Raw genomic sequence first — 14,993 nt, forward strand, 5'->3', positions numbered from 1 at the left:
ATTTTGATGCTGTTTAAATAAGGGTAAAAAAGTAATATAACTCTGGGATGACCTTCATATTCTGCATGTAAAGGTACTTTTTAGGACCAATTTCCTAATTTTTAAATTAAAGTTGGAATCAAGTTTTTTTTAAAAAAACTATCTTAACTCCACTAGGAAAAGACCTCTACAGTTATTAGTTCAATCAGAACTTCATATAATTCAACTAAAAAGCAGAAGTTACATGGAAGAAAGAAATTGTTTTAGATCCTTTAACACCGGAAACGGGCTATTACTTTCCTTGCAGTCAAATTTCCCAGCCTCTCAAATTTGTTTTCAATTGTTAGATACTCTCAGGATCTCTTTGCTGCTTATCTATTTTATTATTTCATATATTTCATAATTATTTCACATTATGTTAAGATCTCAACAAATGCCTCTCAAATAATCTATTATTTTTAAAAGAAGTAAAATTTCTACATCAAGCTACAACAATCATTAAAAATAAACATTGTTCATATTTGTGTATGGAAGATTCAGCTTCCCAAATATCTTTAACTAATGTTTTAATTTCAGGAAAGAAAGTAGTGTCCTTCCTTGAAATAAATGCAGTAATACAATTTTTTTATGACGTTACTTTAATATTAAACTTTTATAATTAAGATGAGGCTACACAGAGAAAACCTCAACCTCCAGTCGCTTCCTTTTAAAAGAGGTTTATTCTTATCAGTCTCTCAGAAACCTCATTTAAAGTCAACTAGAAACTGATGTGAGGATAAAAGAAAATATCTACTTATAAAATACCTGAGCACAAACCTTTCCTTCAGAAATACCAGCTCTATGAAGAAGAGACATTAAAAGCAAGTACTGTACAGAAAGAAAACTTAGCCTTCATAAGTAAAAAAAAGGAAGAAAATCTCATTGAGATCGTGCTGCATGCTGTCCATTGTTAGATGGTAGCCTTCAGAGCAGTTCCTTTACAGAGAGTTTTCTGCATTTAAAACGCAAGCATACAACCTACTGTGCACTCAGAGTTTTTCATCATTTATTATACAACTGCGTTACTAATAGCAATAATGTGTGCAAGGCAGCCCATAATTTCTTAGCAAAACTAATGCCAGTAAACTAAAGAAAGGTTCTAAAGCATACTTTAATGGGTCCTTTAAAGTTTTTTCTTAAAATGCTACATTTAGAAAGAGTCAAGCCATGCAGTGCTTTATAGCTTAAGATTTCAATGTACTTAAAAAATCCCCACAACTCTCAGACTTCAGAAGATGGCCGTATTTTTGCCTCTCATCAGCTCTGGGAGAAGCAGTGTTCCCTTGAAGATCCTTAAGGTAATGCTTTCTGAGTCTGCCTGTTGGTACCAATTCAACCAGAACAGGAAACTTTCCTTAACTTCTTTTTTGAGAGCCAAGTTAAAATTCACTGAACTTATAAGTACTGTGGTACTTATAAGATGTGGTACCCATGACAGTCTTATGCATAGCAATTCAGTTCTTACTTTGGGATTCCCTGGATAACCAAAGTCATTTTTGAAACAGTTAAATCTGATGATAAACATTTAACTTCACTGTATTTTCCTTTTTTGGAAATCAGGTTATTTCTCCACATAAATTGGAAAAGGAGGCAAACTATTTTATTCTTTAGACACTGGAAAGTACTTTGCAGTTGGGCATTGGCTGCTAAATGGAGATTAAGACTTTTAAAAATAGGAAAGTTTTTTTTTTTTTTTGCGTACGTGGGCCTCTCACTGTTGTGGCCTCTCCCGCTGCGGAGCACAGGCTCCGGACGCGCAGGCTCAGCGGCCATGGCTCACGGGCCCAGCCGCTCCGCGGCATGTGGGATCCTCCCGGACCGGGGCACGAACCCGTGTCCCCTGCATCGGCAGGCGGACTCTCAACCACTGCGCCACCAGGGAAGCCCAAGAAAGTTTTTTGAAGATCACAAAGTGAAGGGCATTTAAGAATTTTTTTGGTATAATCGCCATAGCAACTATCAAAAATGAATTTAAAGTACATAACAAGTGTACTTTTAGTCTTATTATTACTTGTGATCTTAAAGTGGACATATATTGCCCATTAAAAACCCTGGAAAAGCCAATGATAAATTTATACTTAATTCCTAAAATAATAAATTATTTAAAATAGGGAAGAATGCTGAAATTTGACTAGATTTTAATATATCATGTTAACATATAAGCTCATGGTAAGTATATAAATAGCAAAATCCTTACAAAGCATTTTTATCTTAGTCCAAATACAGGACTTGGAAAAAAAAAACCAGTATATTTTTTGGTGGAGTAAATACTGGAAGCTTGTCCTGAGAGAAGTCTTTTTCCAATCTTTTGCTGCCCATGATTGTGACCCTAAATTGAGCAAGGAATATTAATTCTCGTCATTTATAGATCATTAAGTTAGCTCTCTTTTAGAAGGAAAACTCGGTGAAGTTCTGACACATCAACGACTTTCTCAGACAGCTAGCTGCCTTGGTATAACATTTATTAATTACCGGCGGACTCTATAAAGAGTTAATCAGCCTTGAGGCACAGGCTCTGGGGATCTAGCAGATGGTGTGAAAATACACTGAATTTTATTTTTGTAATTCTAATACACAAACACACTGACAGAATAACAGTTCTCGGAGAAAGAGCCAGAAATAGGCTAAGGTTTCCTTCTAAATTTCTGGCATTTTGTTAATTGAAAAGAGATAGGAGCGCTACGGGAGTGTAAATGTGGATCCTTTAACGTAGAGGCACGAGGCAGGAAGTGAGGAGGCAGCAGGGGAGGGGGGAGGGGTGCCATGCTGCCATGCTCAGCCAGCCTCCTAAGTACGGGATCCGTGAACCCTGCAGGGAACACTCACCGGGGTGTTGGACTGTTCCGTCAGCTTTTGCTCCCACATCTTTAGCCGTCTTTCTCGTTCTTTGAGCTCCTGCTCTTTAAAGCTGAGGTCACGTTCTAGTTTCTTCAGCCTCTCAAGAGTTGCTTCAATTTCACACCTGCACAGGGATATAACTGGTTTAAGTCGCAACTTTGCTGAAGAGGTGTTACATGCTGAGGGGTCCATCACAATGCTTAATCAAAGGAAAAGGCTAAACCTGTGCTTTGAAACCAAACAGTAAATGAGCAGAGAATAGGAAATCTTTCATATCCTTCAAAATCAACAGGTAGTTTCTAGCTTGGAAACATCAGCTCAGAATACTTTCTCAAAGCAGTGAAGAACCACTGGGTGGGGCCTGAGCTATGGAGCTGGTGTCTTGGTTTAGCCATTTAATAAATGCTTATGGTCAGGAGTTCCCTGGCAGTCCAGTGGTTAAGACTTGGGCTTTTGGGACTTCCCTGGTGGCGCAGTGGTTAATAATCCACCTGCCGGGCTTCCCTGGTGGCGTAGTGGTTGAGAATCTGCCTGCCAATGCAGGGGACACGGGTTCGTGCCCCGGTCCGGGAAGATCCCACATGCTGCGGAGCAACTAAGCCTGTGCGCCACAACTACTGAGCCTGCGCGTCTTGAGCTTGTGCTCCATGACAGAAGAGGCCGCGATAGTGAGAGGTCCACGTACCGCAATGAAGAGTGGCCCCCGCTCGCCGCAACTAGAGAAAGCCCTCGCACAGAAACGAAGACCCGACACAGCCATAAATAAATAAATAAATAAAAGAATCCACCTGCCAATGCAGGGGACACGGGTTCGAGCCCTGGTCTGGGAAGATCCCACATGCCGTGGAGCAACTAAGCCTGTGAGCCACAACTACTGAGCCTGTGCTCTAGAGCCCACGAGCCACAACTACTGAAGCCCGCACGCCTTAGAGCCTGTGCTCCGCAACAAGAGAAGCCACTGCAACGAGAAGCCCACGCACGGCAACCAAGAGTAGCCCCCGCTCACCGCAACCAGAGAAAGCCCACGTGCAGCAACAAAGACCCAACGCAGCCACAAATATATAAGTAAGAATAAATTTATAAAAGAAAAAAGATTTGGGCTTTCCCTGCCGTGGACCCAGGTTTGATCCCTGGTCGGGGAACTATGATCCCACAAGCCACACGGTGCAGCCAAAAAAAAAAAAATGCTTACGGTCATCTGGCTCTATTATATATTATCTCATCTTACTCTCATTACAGCCCCAAGAAACAGGTACTAATCTCACAAAGAGAGAGATGGGAAAATGACACTCCAGTTATATGATCACTGTCCTACCCCTAGTAAGTTCACCTTAGCCTATTTGCTGAGTAGCTCAAGTAACTGACGGATTAACTGGACTCAGTCTCCTCAGTTGTACGGGGTGGTAGTTATCTTCTATCAGGGCTCCACAAGTTGCCTGATCCTAATAATTACCTGGGCAAAACATACAACAAAACATAGATTCCTAGGACCCTTCCTCAGAGCTCAGGATTCAGTAGGGCTGGGTAGGGCTTAGGAATCTCCATTATCTGAAAGAAGAGCCAGGTCGTTTTTTGACAATCAGGCAAGTGTGGGAATCCTGGGCCAGATGAACTCTAAGGTTCCTTTTAACTCTAATCATTTTAAAAGCAAGTTAGTTCCCTCCTTAGTCTCTATGGGCTGACCAACCTCACCACCTGGAACAATATGGCCAGTTACAGAGACCTGTGCTTTATAGAAACTGAAATTGGTAAGATGGCTCAGGGCAGGTTTTTTTCTCCTTCAGGGCTGTCATCATGTTTAAGTCTAAATTTATGCTCTGAGAGTTGGAAGTTCTTCCCTTTCAGTTTCTGAAGAGCCTGTGAGAAAAGCAACGGTAATGAGAGACTGAGAGAAAGAAGGAGAGACCGAGAGGGAGGGAGGGAAGAAGAGAGAAAGGAGGAGAGGAAGCAGAGCGAAGGGTGGAAGGAAGGGTTAGCGAAGGCGCAGAGGGAAGGACGCAGAACAAGGAAGGGACTGGAAAGAAAAGCCGGTTGGAGATTAGCTGCTGAGCCAACAGCTGCTCCCATGTGCCCCTGGGACACACCTACACGTCCGACTGTGCGATCCTGGTTGGGACTTTGACTACAGAAGGTAGATGCCCCCAGATCTAAGCTGATGACTGTATGTAGCCAAAGTCTGCCTTTTTATGTCCAGGGAAAATCAGAATAAGTGGACAGCTTATCCCAATGCCCTTGTAGATGAGAAGCAGATAAAGGAAAACAAAAAGGTTCTGGGTATTAATTGGCAAAACCCAACTCCGAGAACAGCTACTGAGGTGTTTCTGGACTTGGGCTCCACGTTTTACTTCCCTGGCTGTCTGCAAAGTACCTCAGAGCAAGGGAGGCAGGAAAGTAAGTGGAAAAGCCTCTGCTGTCAACCCCGTCCCTTTTATTGGTGTCATCTGAAAATGATAAAGCCAGGTAAGTCAAGTCACACTAGAGTCCCTAAGGAAAAGCAGTAAATCAGCCATCTTTCAAAATGATGACTGTATCATAAAATCCAAATTTTATCCCTGATATTTCAGACAAAGTATTATGCCCATTTATAAATAAGTGTTTTTATTTTTCAAATGGAGGATTAAGGGAAAAAACACAGTGTAGAAAACCTTAGGTTAAAACTTTTGTAACAAAAAGGAAAGAATGAGCCATCTTCAATCAATGAGAGGGTGAGAAAAGGAGGCAGCAGAGCTGGGCACACTCAGTGGGATACGGCAGGGCCCTGGGCTGCTGCCACGTGGTGCTTCCACCAAGCCCAGTCCCAACTCTTTTGCCAGGGAAACTGAGCTCACTGGTGTTCTTTTTGATCAGGGTAAATGGCCAACGCATGCAATTTCACTTGTCATTTAAGCCAAGGATTCATCTCAAGTTCCAGCTCTGGGAGCCCACTCTGATTTTAAGCCCTTCTGGAAAATACATCAACAGTTAAGTAAAGCTAAGTAAGCTGAAAGCTGTCGCAGAAAAACAAAAACTGACTGAGTAAATATGCTCCCCAACGAGGCTTTCCCAGACGCCCCGGGATATTGACAGCAGTGGTCCAGGTCCTACGCCACAAGAGATGTAACCCAAACCTGGATGGCAACACAAAGACAGTTGCTCCCCTGGCTGTTCCCTCTGTTTTTCTTGATGTACTGTTTCGCATCAAATGCATTGGCTGATGCCCTTATATAACCCTCCTGTTCTAAAAATATAGTTTAATATGTTTTAAGTTGATGAAAATTTTCCCTATGTCAAAAACAGGCAATGAACTACAATTATCTTCTTTTACTAGACAGAAACTTACTTTGAAATAAAAGATTAATTCATAAAAACAGTTATATATATATTACATGAGAAATATATATATTACATTTAATGTTATATATTAAATGATTTGTGCTAAAATCCAAATTGCAAAGATTAGTTTTTAAATCTCTGTTTTTTTTTTTTTGTTTTTTTTTTTTTGCGGTACGCGGGCCTCTCACTGCTGTGGCCTCTTCCGTTGTGGAGCACAGGCTCCGGACGTGCAGACTCAACGGCCATGGCTCACGGGCTCAGCCGCTCCGCGGCATGTGGGATCTTCCCGGACCGGGGCACAAACCCGTGTCCCCTGCATCGGCAGGCGAACTCTCAACCACTGCGCCACCAGGGAAGCCCTCTGTGTTTTGTTTTTAAGAAGGCGTGCCAGAGTAAGAATATTTTGATCACCAAGGAAGAATGCAACCAGCAGAATGTCTTACCAAGAGACAGAGACCCTGAATGCACTATCACAGCGACATGAGGCTCACTCAGTGCAGGTGACCACGGGGCTGCAGACAATCACAAAGGGCAACGAGAATTGAAAACACGACCAAGAGGATGACACATTTTCTGTTCTTAATGCTCGTGGCCACTATTGCTAATAAGTCAATAGGAGGAGAAACAAGGTGAAGATGTGATGAACAAGGAAAGGTCTGACACTAGATTTCTTGCCTATCACCTATTAGGTAAAAGGAAAGGACATAGTTCATGTGGTTTTTAATAACCTAGTTTTAAAAAGAATTTTCAGAATAATCATTTAAGTTTCTAAGACTAGATGTTCCATCTGGTTTATGTGTAGAGGAAGCTCCACCAGCAAACAAGCGTTTGTCAGAAACACCAGAGCAGGACGGGAGTCCGACTTCACTGATACTTGTTAACTTCCTACACACACTTTGGACCCTAGACGCATGGTTTCAGACACCAGATAAAAGTCAGGGGAAAGAGAGGAGTGGTCTGAACGTGCTGTCCTTTGAAATATCCAGAGGACCTGACAAAACATTTCCTTCTTTTGGACACTTGGCACGTTGAGTGGGATAATTGTTTTGCCCTAATCATCACTGAAAACCATCATGCCCTTGGGCTTCCCTGGTGGCGCAGTGGTTGAGAGTCCGCCTGCCGATGCAGGGGACACGGGTTCGTGCCCCGGTCCGGGAAGATCCCACATGCCGCGGAGCGGCTGGGCCCGTGAGCATGGCCGCTGAGCCTGCGCGTCCGGAGCCTGTGCTCCGCAACGGGAGAGGCCACAACAGTGAGAAGCCGGCGTACCGCAAAACAAAAACAAAAACAAAAAACCACCATGCCCCTGTGATGCTTCTCTTTGCTAAAAGGGAATCCAGTGGAGGGCATGACACTGGCCACAAATTCAGGGACAGCACCGCACAGCGTGTGTGCCACAGCAGGCCCGTGGGATCAGACCACCTGGGTGCCAGCGCTGGTTCTGTTTCACATGGTATAATCTTGAGCAGTTGTCCAACCTGTCCAGGTCTCCGTTCTTGCACCTGTGATGTACACACTAGGGTTGCTATGTGGATTAAAAAAGATAATCCAAATAAACTACAAGCATCTGGTTAAGAATGTGATAAATGACAGCTGTGTTCGTTATTGTTACTCTAATTAATATGATTATTATTCCCCACGTTTTTAACCAATTACCAAGTTCAATTAAAACAGCTCTGCTGCCGCTCAAACTGTGGTTTAGTGCTTCAGGTAAAGATATATATTCTTTCTCCAGCTCTCAGGATTAACGAATTCCTGAAAGACAGCCAATGAGGAAGCCCCCTAGGCAACTGTTTGCCTTTTACTAAAATACATTAATGTATTACCAATTTTATTTCTCTCATCTTTTTAGCTTGAAGAATTAAAAAAAATAAATTTGTTATTCAACTAATCCAGGTTTATTATACAAAATAAAGATATACACATAGAAAACACTTTCCCATAATCTCATTACCCAATGATATGTAACATTGACCTTTTTATACTTTTCTCTATGTGCACATACATGTACACATAAATATGTGTTTATTTTAGAATAAATGGAATCATTCTGAACGTACTGGACCGTAGCATCCATTTTTGAATCGTTTATCAGATCTGTAATATCATGAAAGCCTCCATACTATTTTGTGTGTGGGGATATCATAATTTTCTAAATCATAAAAACCACAAAAAAACCAAATCAATCTTTTATTTTACTTTAAGCTCATTTCCAGTTTTATCATTCTAAAGGATGTGATAAACAAATATCCATACATTCTTGCACAACCTTCCCGTTTATTTTCTTAGGAAAGAAATGGCAGTGGGAGAGGTGTCTGATCTTTATAGCCAAACTGTCCTCCGAAAGGTAGTATTTTCCCACCAGCGAAGTATGAGGAAGTTTATAACACTGGATATTTTCATGATACAAATTTTTGCCAATCTGATGAATAAATTATGTTCCCTTTGATTTGATTGCTAAATGAGGTTGAATACTTTTCACATGTTTATTGGTCATTTGACTTCTTTTTTTGTGAAATGCCATTTCAGGCCCTTTAATATGATATTTTAATTAAAATGTTATTTTAAAGACAGAAGTGGTGGTTTTAGAGTGTGATCTGGGGACTCATGAGAGCTTTTCAAAGGTTAAATTGGTTTTCAGTATAACATTAAGACATGATTTACCTTTTCTACTCTCATTCTCTCATAAGTGTACAGACTTTTCCACAGGTTTCATGACATGGTATAGTACCATAGGCTGAATGCAGAAGCAGGATTTATTACTGTCTTTTAAATGAATCAATAACTATGTATTTAAATGTTTTTCTCAGTTCTAATTTTGAATGTGGTAAATACTGACAGATGTAACTCTTTTAAACAAAAGCCCTTTGGAGTCCTCAATAATTTTTCAGAGTGTAATGGAGTCCTGAGACTAGAAACTTCTAGAACAGATGATCTATCATACAGGAAAAAAGCTGTAACACTATGGCATTTGTCTTATAAATTTATTGATGGTGGGTATTGCTTTCGGTCTTATGGAGGTTTTACATTTTTATATAGAAAACTTACCAACTTTCCCCCTATTTTCTGATTTTGTTGACATACTTCAAAGACTCCCTATCTCATGGGTATTAATAGTAGTATTAAAATCCTACTAATCCTTTGGCCAACAGATCAAACAGCAGTTCCTCAGAGAATCCCTTTATTAAACCCTCAGACTAGATTAGATTTCATGGTTATATACACTCAGACGTCCAGTAATGTTCTGTCATAATACTTATCAAAATGGTAATGAAAGTTATTCGTATATTTGTGTTTAGTAATCCAGTACTGACACTCCATGTGCACTGGGGCTGTTCTGCTCATCACCACAGCCCAATACTAAAGGACACCTTTCCCCAGCAGAGGTTTAATGAATATCTGAATGAATGAGTGTAAGAAGCACATTTGTCAAAGCAAACAAATTAACTTACATATTTCTATTCTTTTGTGTAATATTGTGATGTCTTTTAATATTATTACCACCGTGGTATTTCCTTCTCCAAATATCTGTTGAGCAACTGCGGTCGGTATTCAAGATATGTTCTAGAGGCTCCAGTTACAGCAAGGAACAAAAGAGATGATCCGACTCTCTTACATTTTAGCCAGCGAGACACACATTATTAAACAACAGATTGCAGAACTACTTATTAATTTCAACTGCAGTAGAAGCTATGAAGGAGATGCTCTCAGGGCACATAAAGTGGAACCTCAGCTGGTCTGGGGTCAGGAAACACCTCCTTAAAGGAGTTTTTTTCAGCTACTATCTGAAGCAGTAGTAGTAGGAGCTAAGTTGGGTTTGGGCATCAGGGTTGGTGTGTCGCTGAAATGGGATGAATTTTATACAGAAGATACTGCATTTGCAAGGTATGAGGGAGAAATATGCATGTGTTGAGGGACCAACGTCAAAAATTAAGGGGTAGAATGATGCTCTTAAGATGAGGTGGCTGAGGCAAGAGCACAGAGGGTGTCATGAATCTTAAGTATTTTGGCCTTTGTCCTAGAGTAATGGGAGCCCCTTATACTGATTTAAAATGGGAGTGATCTGATTAGATTTGTGCTGATCTCTTACTGTAGGAAACAAATATTACTTACATGTTTTGTTTTGTTAATTATTTCAGCCCAGAACAAAGTCCCTCATACACACCTAGACTCCAGCAAACAGTATTACTTTTGTATCACTAAGTAAAAATTCATTTTAACTCACTGGTCCTAGAGATTCCCAAAGAATAAAAAATAAAGAAGGTTATTGTAAAACACCAAACAGAAAGCCCAAAGAAATGTGTCATCACAGGAGTAAACGATTGTCGTTTTTTAAGTGCCTGCAGTATTCATTTGGTATCGGCAGGTGGCGCCAGGCGTCACGTTACTGCCATAGCTAACAGGAGCAGAGATGAGTTACTTAAATCTCTGCTGAGTCAGGGAGGAATTATGTCAGCTTCCAAACATGCTATTTATATTCGTGCACCATGTGACCCGGCTCCAATGTCTCATCTCGGGCTTACTTCTTCCACTCACACAATACAATTCTCTCATTACTAAGTTTGTTTACACCTGAAAACATTTAATAGGATTTATAACATCAAAAACTTCCTTTTAAAAGTGTTTTTACAGTCTCCTTAACTCTTCCATCAACAGATACAGTGCTCTGCATATTTCCAAGCAGACAGTATTTTTATTTCTCACTGGACAGAGGACAAAGTTTCCTAACACAGAGTGTATACAGAGGAATGTCAGGTAACCGTCTTTTATCTCAGAAGATACGGTTTTAATATGCTTTCTAAATACTTAGACATATGATAAAGCAACAAGCTTACAGGAACACTCTTTGCTTACATATGAGAGGGAGGGCTTATTCGATCTCCAAAATTTTCTAACACAAAAACACACAAAAAAGCCCCAATTTCTAAGGAATCAGGACTGTCATCAAGTTTCCAGGTTCTGTTCCTGGCTGAAGCTACTCATGATCCCTTAAAGTCAGATGATGTGACTCGGATGCGAGGCACCTACCTCCACTCTGCCTTATTGTGCAGGAATGAGTTACACTGGTCAGGAAGGTTCGTGTCGTGCGACATGGACTCCAGGATTGAAATGATTTGCTTGAAAGACGGCCGTTTCTGAAGGAGAAAAAATAATCACTTGTTGGGATGCAAGAAAGTAGATCTTTAAGAGAAAATCCACAGGTATAGTAATAAGGTCAAGTCACCTTATTACTATATAAAACAAAATAAAATATGATGTAATGTCCCGATTTAGTTATTTTACAACTGTCAGACTGCTCAGGTTTAGGGAACCATAATTCTTATTTTCAACCAGTTATTCATAATAGACTCAGATGTCATTTTTCTATTGTGTGGCCTAAGGTTGGAATGATTATAGTATTTTTCCAGGTAAGGAAAGTACTAACTAATTCTCTCTTTTGGGTATGATTAAGGACTCCTAAAAGGAAAAAGTTAAGTCTTTTAAAAATCTATGTGATAGCACTTCCCTGGTGGCGCAGTGGTTAAGAATCCTCCTGCCAGTGCAGGGGATACGGGTTCGAGCCCTGGTCCGGGAAGATCCCACATGCCGCGGAGCAACTAAGCCTGTGCGCCACAGCTACTGAGCCTGTGCTCTAGAGCCCGCAAGCCACAACTACTGAGCCTGCGTGCCACAACTACTGAAGCCCGCACGCCTAGAGCCTGTGCTCTGCAACAAGAGAAGCCACCACAATGAGAAGCTCGTGCATTGCAATGAAGAGTAGCCCTCACTCACCACAACTAGAGAAAGCCCACGTGCAGCAACGAAGACCCAATGCAGCCAAGAAAAGAAAGCTATGTGATAGGAGCTTCCCTGGTGGTGCAGTGGTTAAGAATCCACCTGCCAATGCAGGAGACACGGGTTCGAAACCTGGTCCGGGGAGATCCCACATGTCACGGAGCAACTAAGCCCGTGTGCCACAACTACTGAGCCTGCGCTCTACAGCCCATGAGCCACAACTACTGAAGCCCACATGCTCAGAGCCCGTGCTCTGCAACAAGAGAAGCCACCACAATGAGAAGCCTGCACACCGCAAGTAGCCTCCCACTCACTTCAACTAGAGAAAACCCGCGTGCAGAAACGAAGACCCAACATAGCCAAAAATAAACAAATAAATAAATTTATTTTAAAAAATCTTTGTGATAAAGCAAGTATAGTAAAAGTTAACAGTAGAGTCTGGGCGATGGGTATACCAGTGTTTACTGTAAAATTCTTTCAACTTTTCCATATGTTTGAAAATTTTTATAATAAAATGTTGGGGGAAATCTACTTATTAATCTAGCAGAACTTATAAAATTTCCTAAACCAGTTGCTCAGAGAAAAATTCCCCAATTTTAAAGCCATCATAACTTCACTGTTCTCAATGTTTATTCCACATTAAAACTAGTTTTGATGCTGGGGAACTCTGAGGTACTGTTTACTAGAAATTGAAACAGGAGTGGTTAGATGTATTTCTTTAGCTAGCAAAAACTACCCTAGTCTCTCTCTTTAGACTCTAGCCAAGATTGAGACAAAAGGTTTAAACAAAAATGGAGAAAGATAATAAAAGGATGATGTACATTCTCTCTTCATCACACCTCATAATTATACCATTTCTGAACAAATTACCGTTGCAGCAATTAAAACATGCATTTTAATTTAGGAGCACAAAAACAAGAAGGAAGAATGTTGAGGTAGCTTGCTCGCAGGACTTGAGTGCTTCCTACATTAAGAAAAGCAATTTTTCTTAGGAATATAAAACTGGGATATTTATTCTGAGTTCTCCCATTATTGTTCTCTTTCAAGGGTGTGTGTGTGTGTATGTGTGTGTGTGTGTGTTTTAAAAGAGGGCGTAAGTAGCTAGATGTCACTGATTGTACATTAAGCCTTGAAATAAGCAAAGAGAAAAGTGCCTTAAGTAGGAAATTTGAAAAAATTCTGTTTGTCTTCTTTGAATTTGTTCCCATTTTAATTTCTCCCACCATGAGTCAAGGTTGCAAAAGGAAAAATGTTTTAATTGTTTGTACAGGAACTAATTATATAATAAATATAGGATTTCATTTTTCATGGAAAAGCAGCAGGAGGAGCTGACAAATTTTCAAAGAATAATATTGTTCCCTACACTTAATCATTCTTTTTTTTTTTTTTTTTTGCGGTACGCGGGCATCTCACTGTTGTGGCCTCTCGCGTTGCGGAGCACAGGCTCTGGACGCGCAGGCTCAGCAGCTATGGCTCACGGGCCTAGCCACTCCGCGGCATGTGGGATCCTCCCGGACCAGGGCACAAACCCGTGTCCCCTGCATCGGCAGGCGGACTCTCAACCACTGCGCCACCAGGGAAGCCCCACTTAATCATTCTTGAGATAAGGTAAAACTTTTTGTAATTGGATGGCAAGTATCCCTGAAAAAATCTTAATTTTATAGTTAGAATATGCTCTCAGATGGAAATTATCAAAGTGAACATTTAGAAGGTAGCAACAATGTAGAATTTTGTGTTAATATTTAATGAGTATTCTGGTTACAGAATACGGCATTTGGTCTAGGATCTTCCTCCGAAGCGGTTTAGGTTCCTTTTATGTATTATGTAGGCTTTGCTTACTTAAAAAGGCACAACCAGAACAATTTATTAAGCATCTGTATACATTATTTGTTATTTTTGTTTTATAGATAAGGAAGATCAGTCTCAGAAAAGTATGAATTGCCCAGTATCACACAGGAAGCAAGTTACACAACCAGGGTCTATGCTCTTAAACACTTCAAAATGCTTTATCACATGACGGTAAGACATTACTTCCTATCAAACTCAGGGCTTTAACTATTATTTTTTTCTCCTTTAGAAATATCATTTTAGAACTTGAACCAATACCCACCTTTGCTTCCTTCTTTTCTTCAAAAAATTTTTTTTGAACACCTGGTGGAAGCCACTGGAATGATCTAACATTTATTTACCTAATAGCAGCTTTCTCTTGTATACATTTCTAACTCCTCATTGCAAAAGAATATATTTCTATAGGTGAGCTGAATATTTTAATCTATGTGTTAATACTCTAGAGTCTAAGGACTGAAAAAAAAAGAAATAAAATATACTTTAACCAACTATTGCTCTATCTATGGGCATAGGACTGGCACCCACTCCTGGTTGAACTGCTATATACTTCTAGCCAGAGAACTAAAATGTGCCTCTCAGGAAATAAACCTTGCTCTGGCCACTTGAGTCAACAAAAAATTGTACATCTACTTACTAAATTTACGTAAGATGCTATAGGGAAACAAAGAAAAGCTAGCTCTATTCCCTCATGGAGCCTGTAATCCATTTAGGAAGAAAAGGTATTTTTAAAAATGCAACAGCACAAGATGAGGCAGTAGCTCAGACTATGGTTTTGGAAAAGAAGTAGTTAGTATGGACAGGGGTAAACAGAATAACCAGGGAAGGCTTGATGATGAAGTAATCAGGGGAGAAAAGAAAAGAAGGAAAAGAACATGTTCAGGGAATAAAGGTGTGTAAGGTGTGTCTAGAGGAGAGAGCAATGAGAGAGTCAGAAATGTGAGCTGGATGCATAATCAAATCAAATATAGAGGGCATATATTATTTGTATCAGAATAAAATGCCATGAATTTAGGAAATAAAAATTGATCTCAAACATTCTTCATACTTCACGGGGCTAGAACACAAGATTCCTCTGACCCTAAAAAAGGGTCAGCTTACTACGTGTTCAATAGAGACATGCCAACTTCATGGCGTCAACTCTGGACCTAATGTCCTTGTTGTGTAGGTGTTTACACTATCATTTAATTAATACACCATAAATG

At 40.3% G+C, this 14,993-nt stretch overlaps 1 protein-coding gene across 6 annotated transcripts in view; it reads right to left on the reverse strand.

Moving 5' to 3' along the window:
• The window catches only part of MAP3K20 (mitogen-activated protein kinase kinase kinase 20), a 174,424-nt gene that overhangs the window by 47,962 nt on the left and 111,469 nt on the right, over positions 1-14,993 (reverse strand). For all 6 annotated transcript variants that reach the window (XM_067741514.1, XM_067741517.1, XM_067741518.1 and 3 more), the window contains exons 10-11: positions 11,197-11,303; positions 2,845-2,980 (exon numbers count right to left, since the gene is read on the reverse strand). In XM_067741514.1, coding sequence (XP_067597615.1) covers positions 2,845-2,980; positions 11,197-11,303 — 243 coding nt within the window. The remainder of the gene's footprint in view (positions 1-2,844; positions 2,981-11,196; positions 11,304-14,993) is intronic.

Source organism: Pseudorca crassidens, chromosome 6, assembly GCF_039906515.1.
Source record: "Pseudorca crassidens isolate mPseCra1 chromosome 6, mPseCra1.hap1, whole genome shotgun sequence".
In the NCBI taxonomy this organism is placed as follows: Eukaryota; Metazoa; Chordata; class Mammalia; order Artiodactyla; family Delphinidae; genus Pseudorca; species Pseudorca crassidens.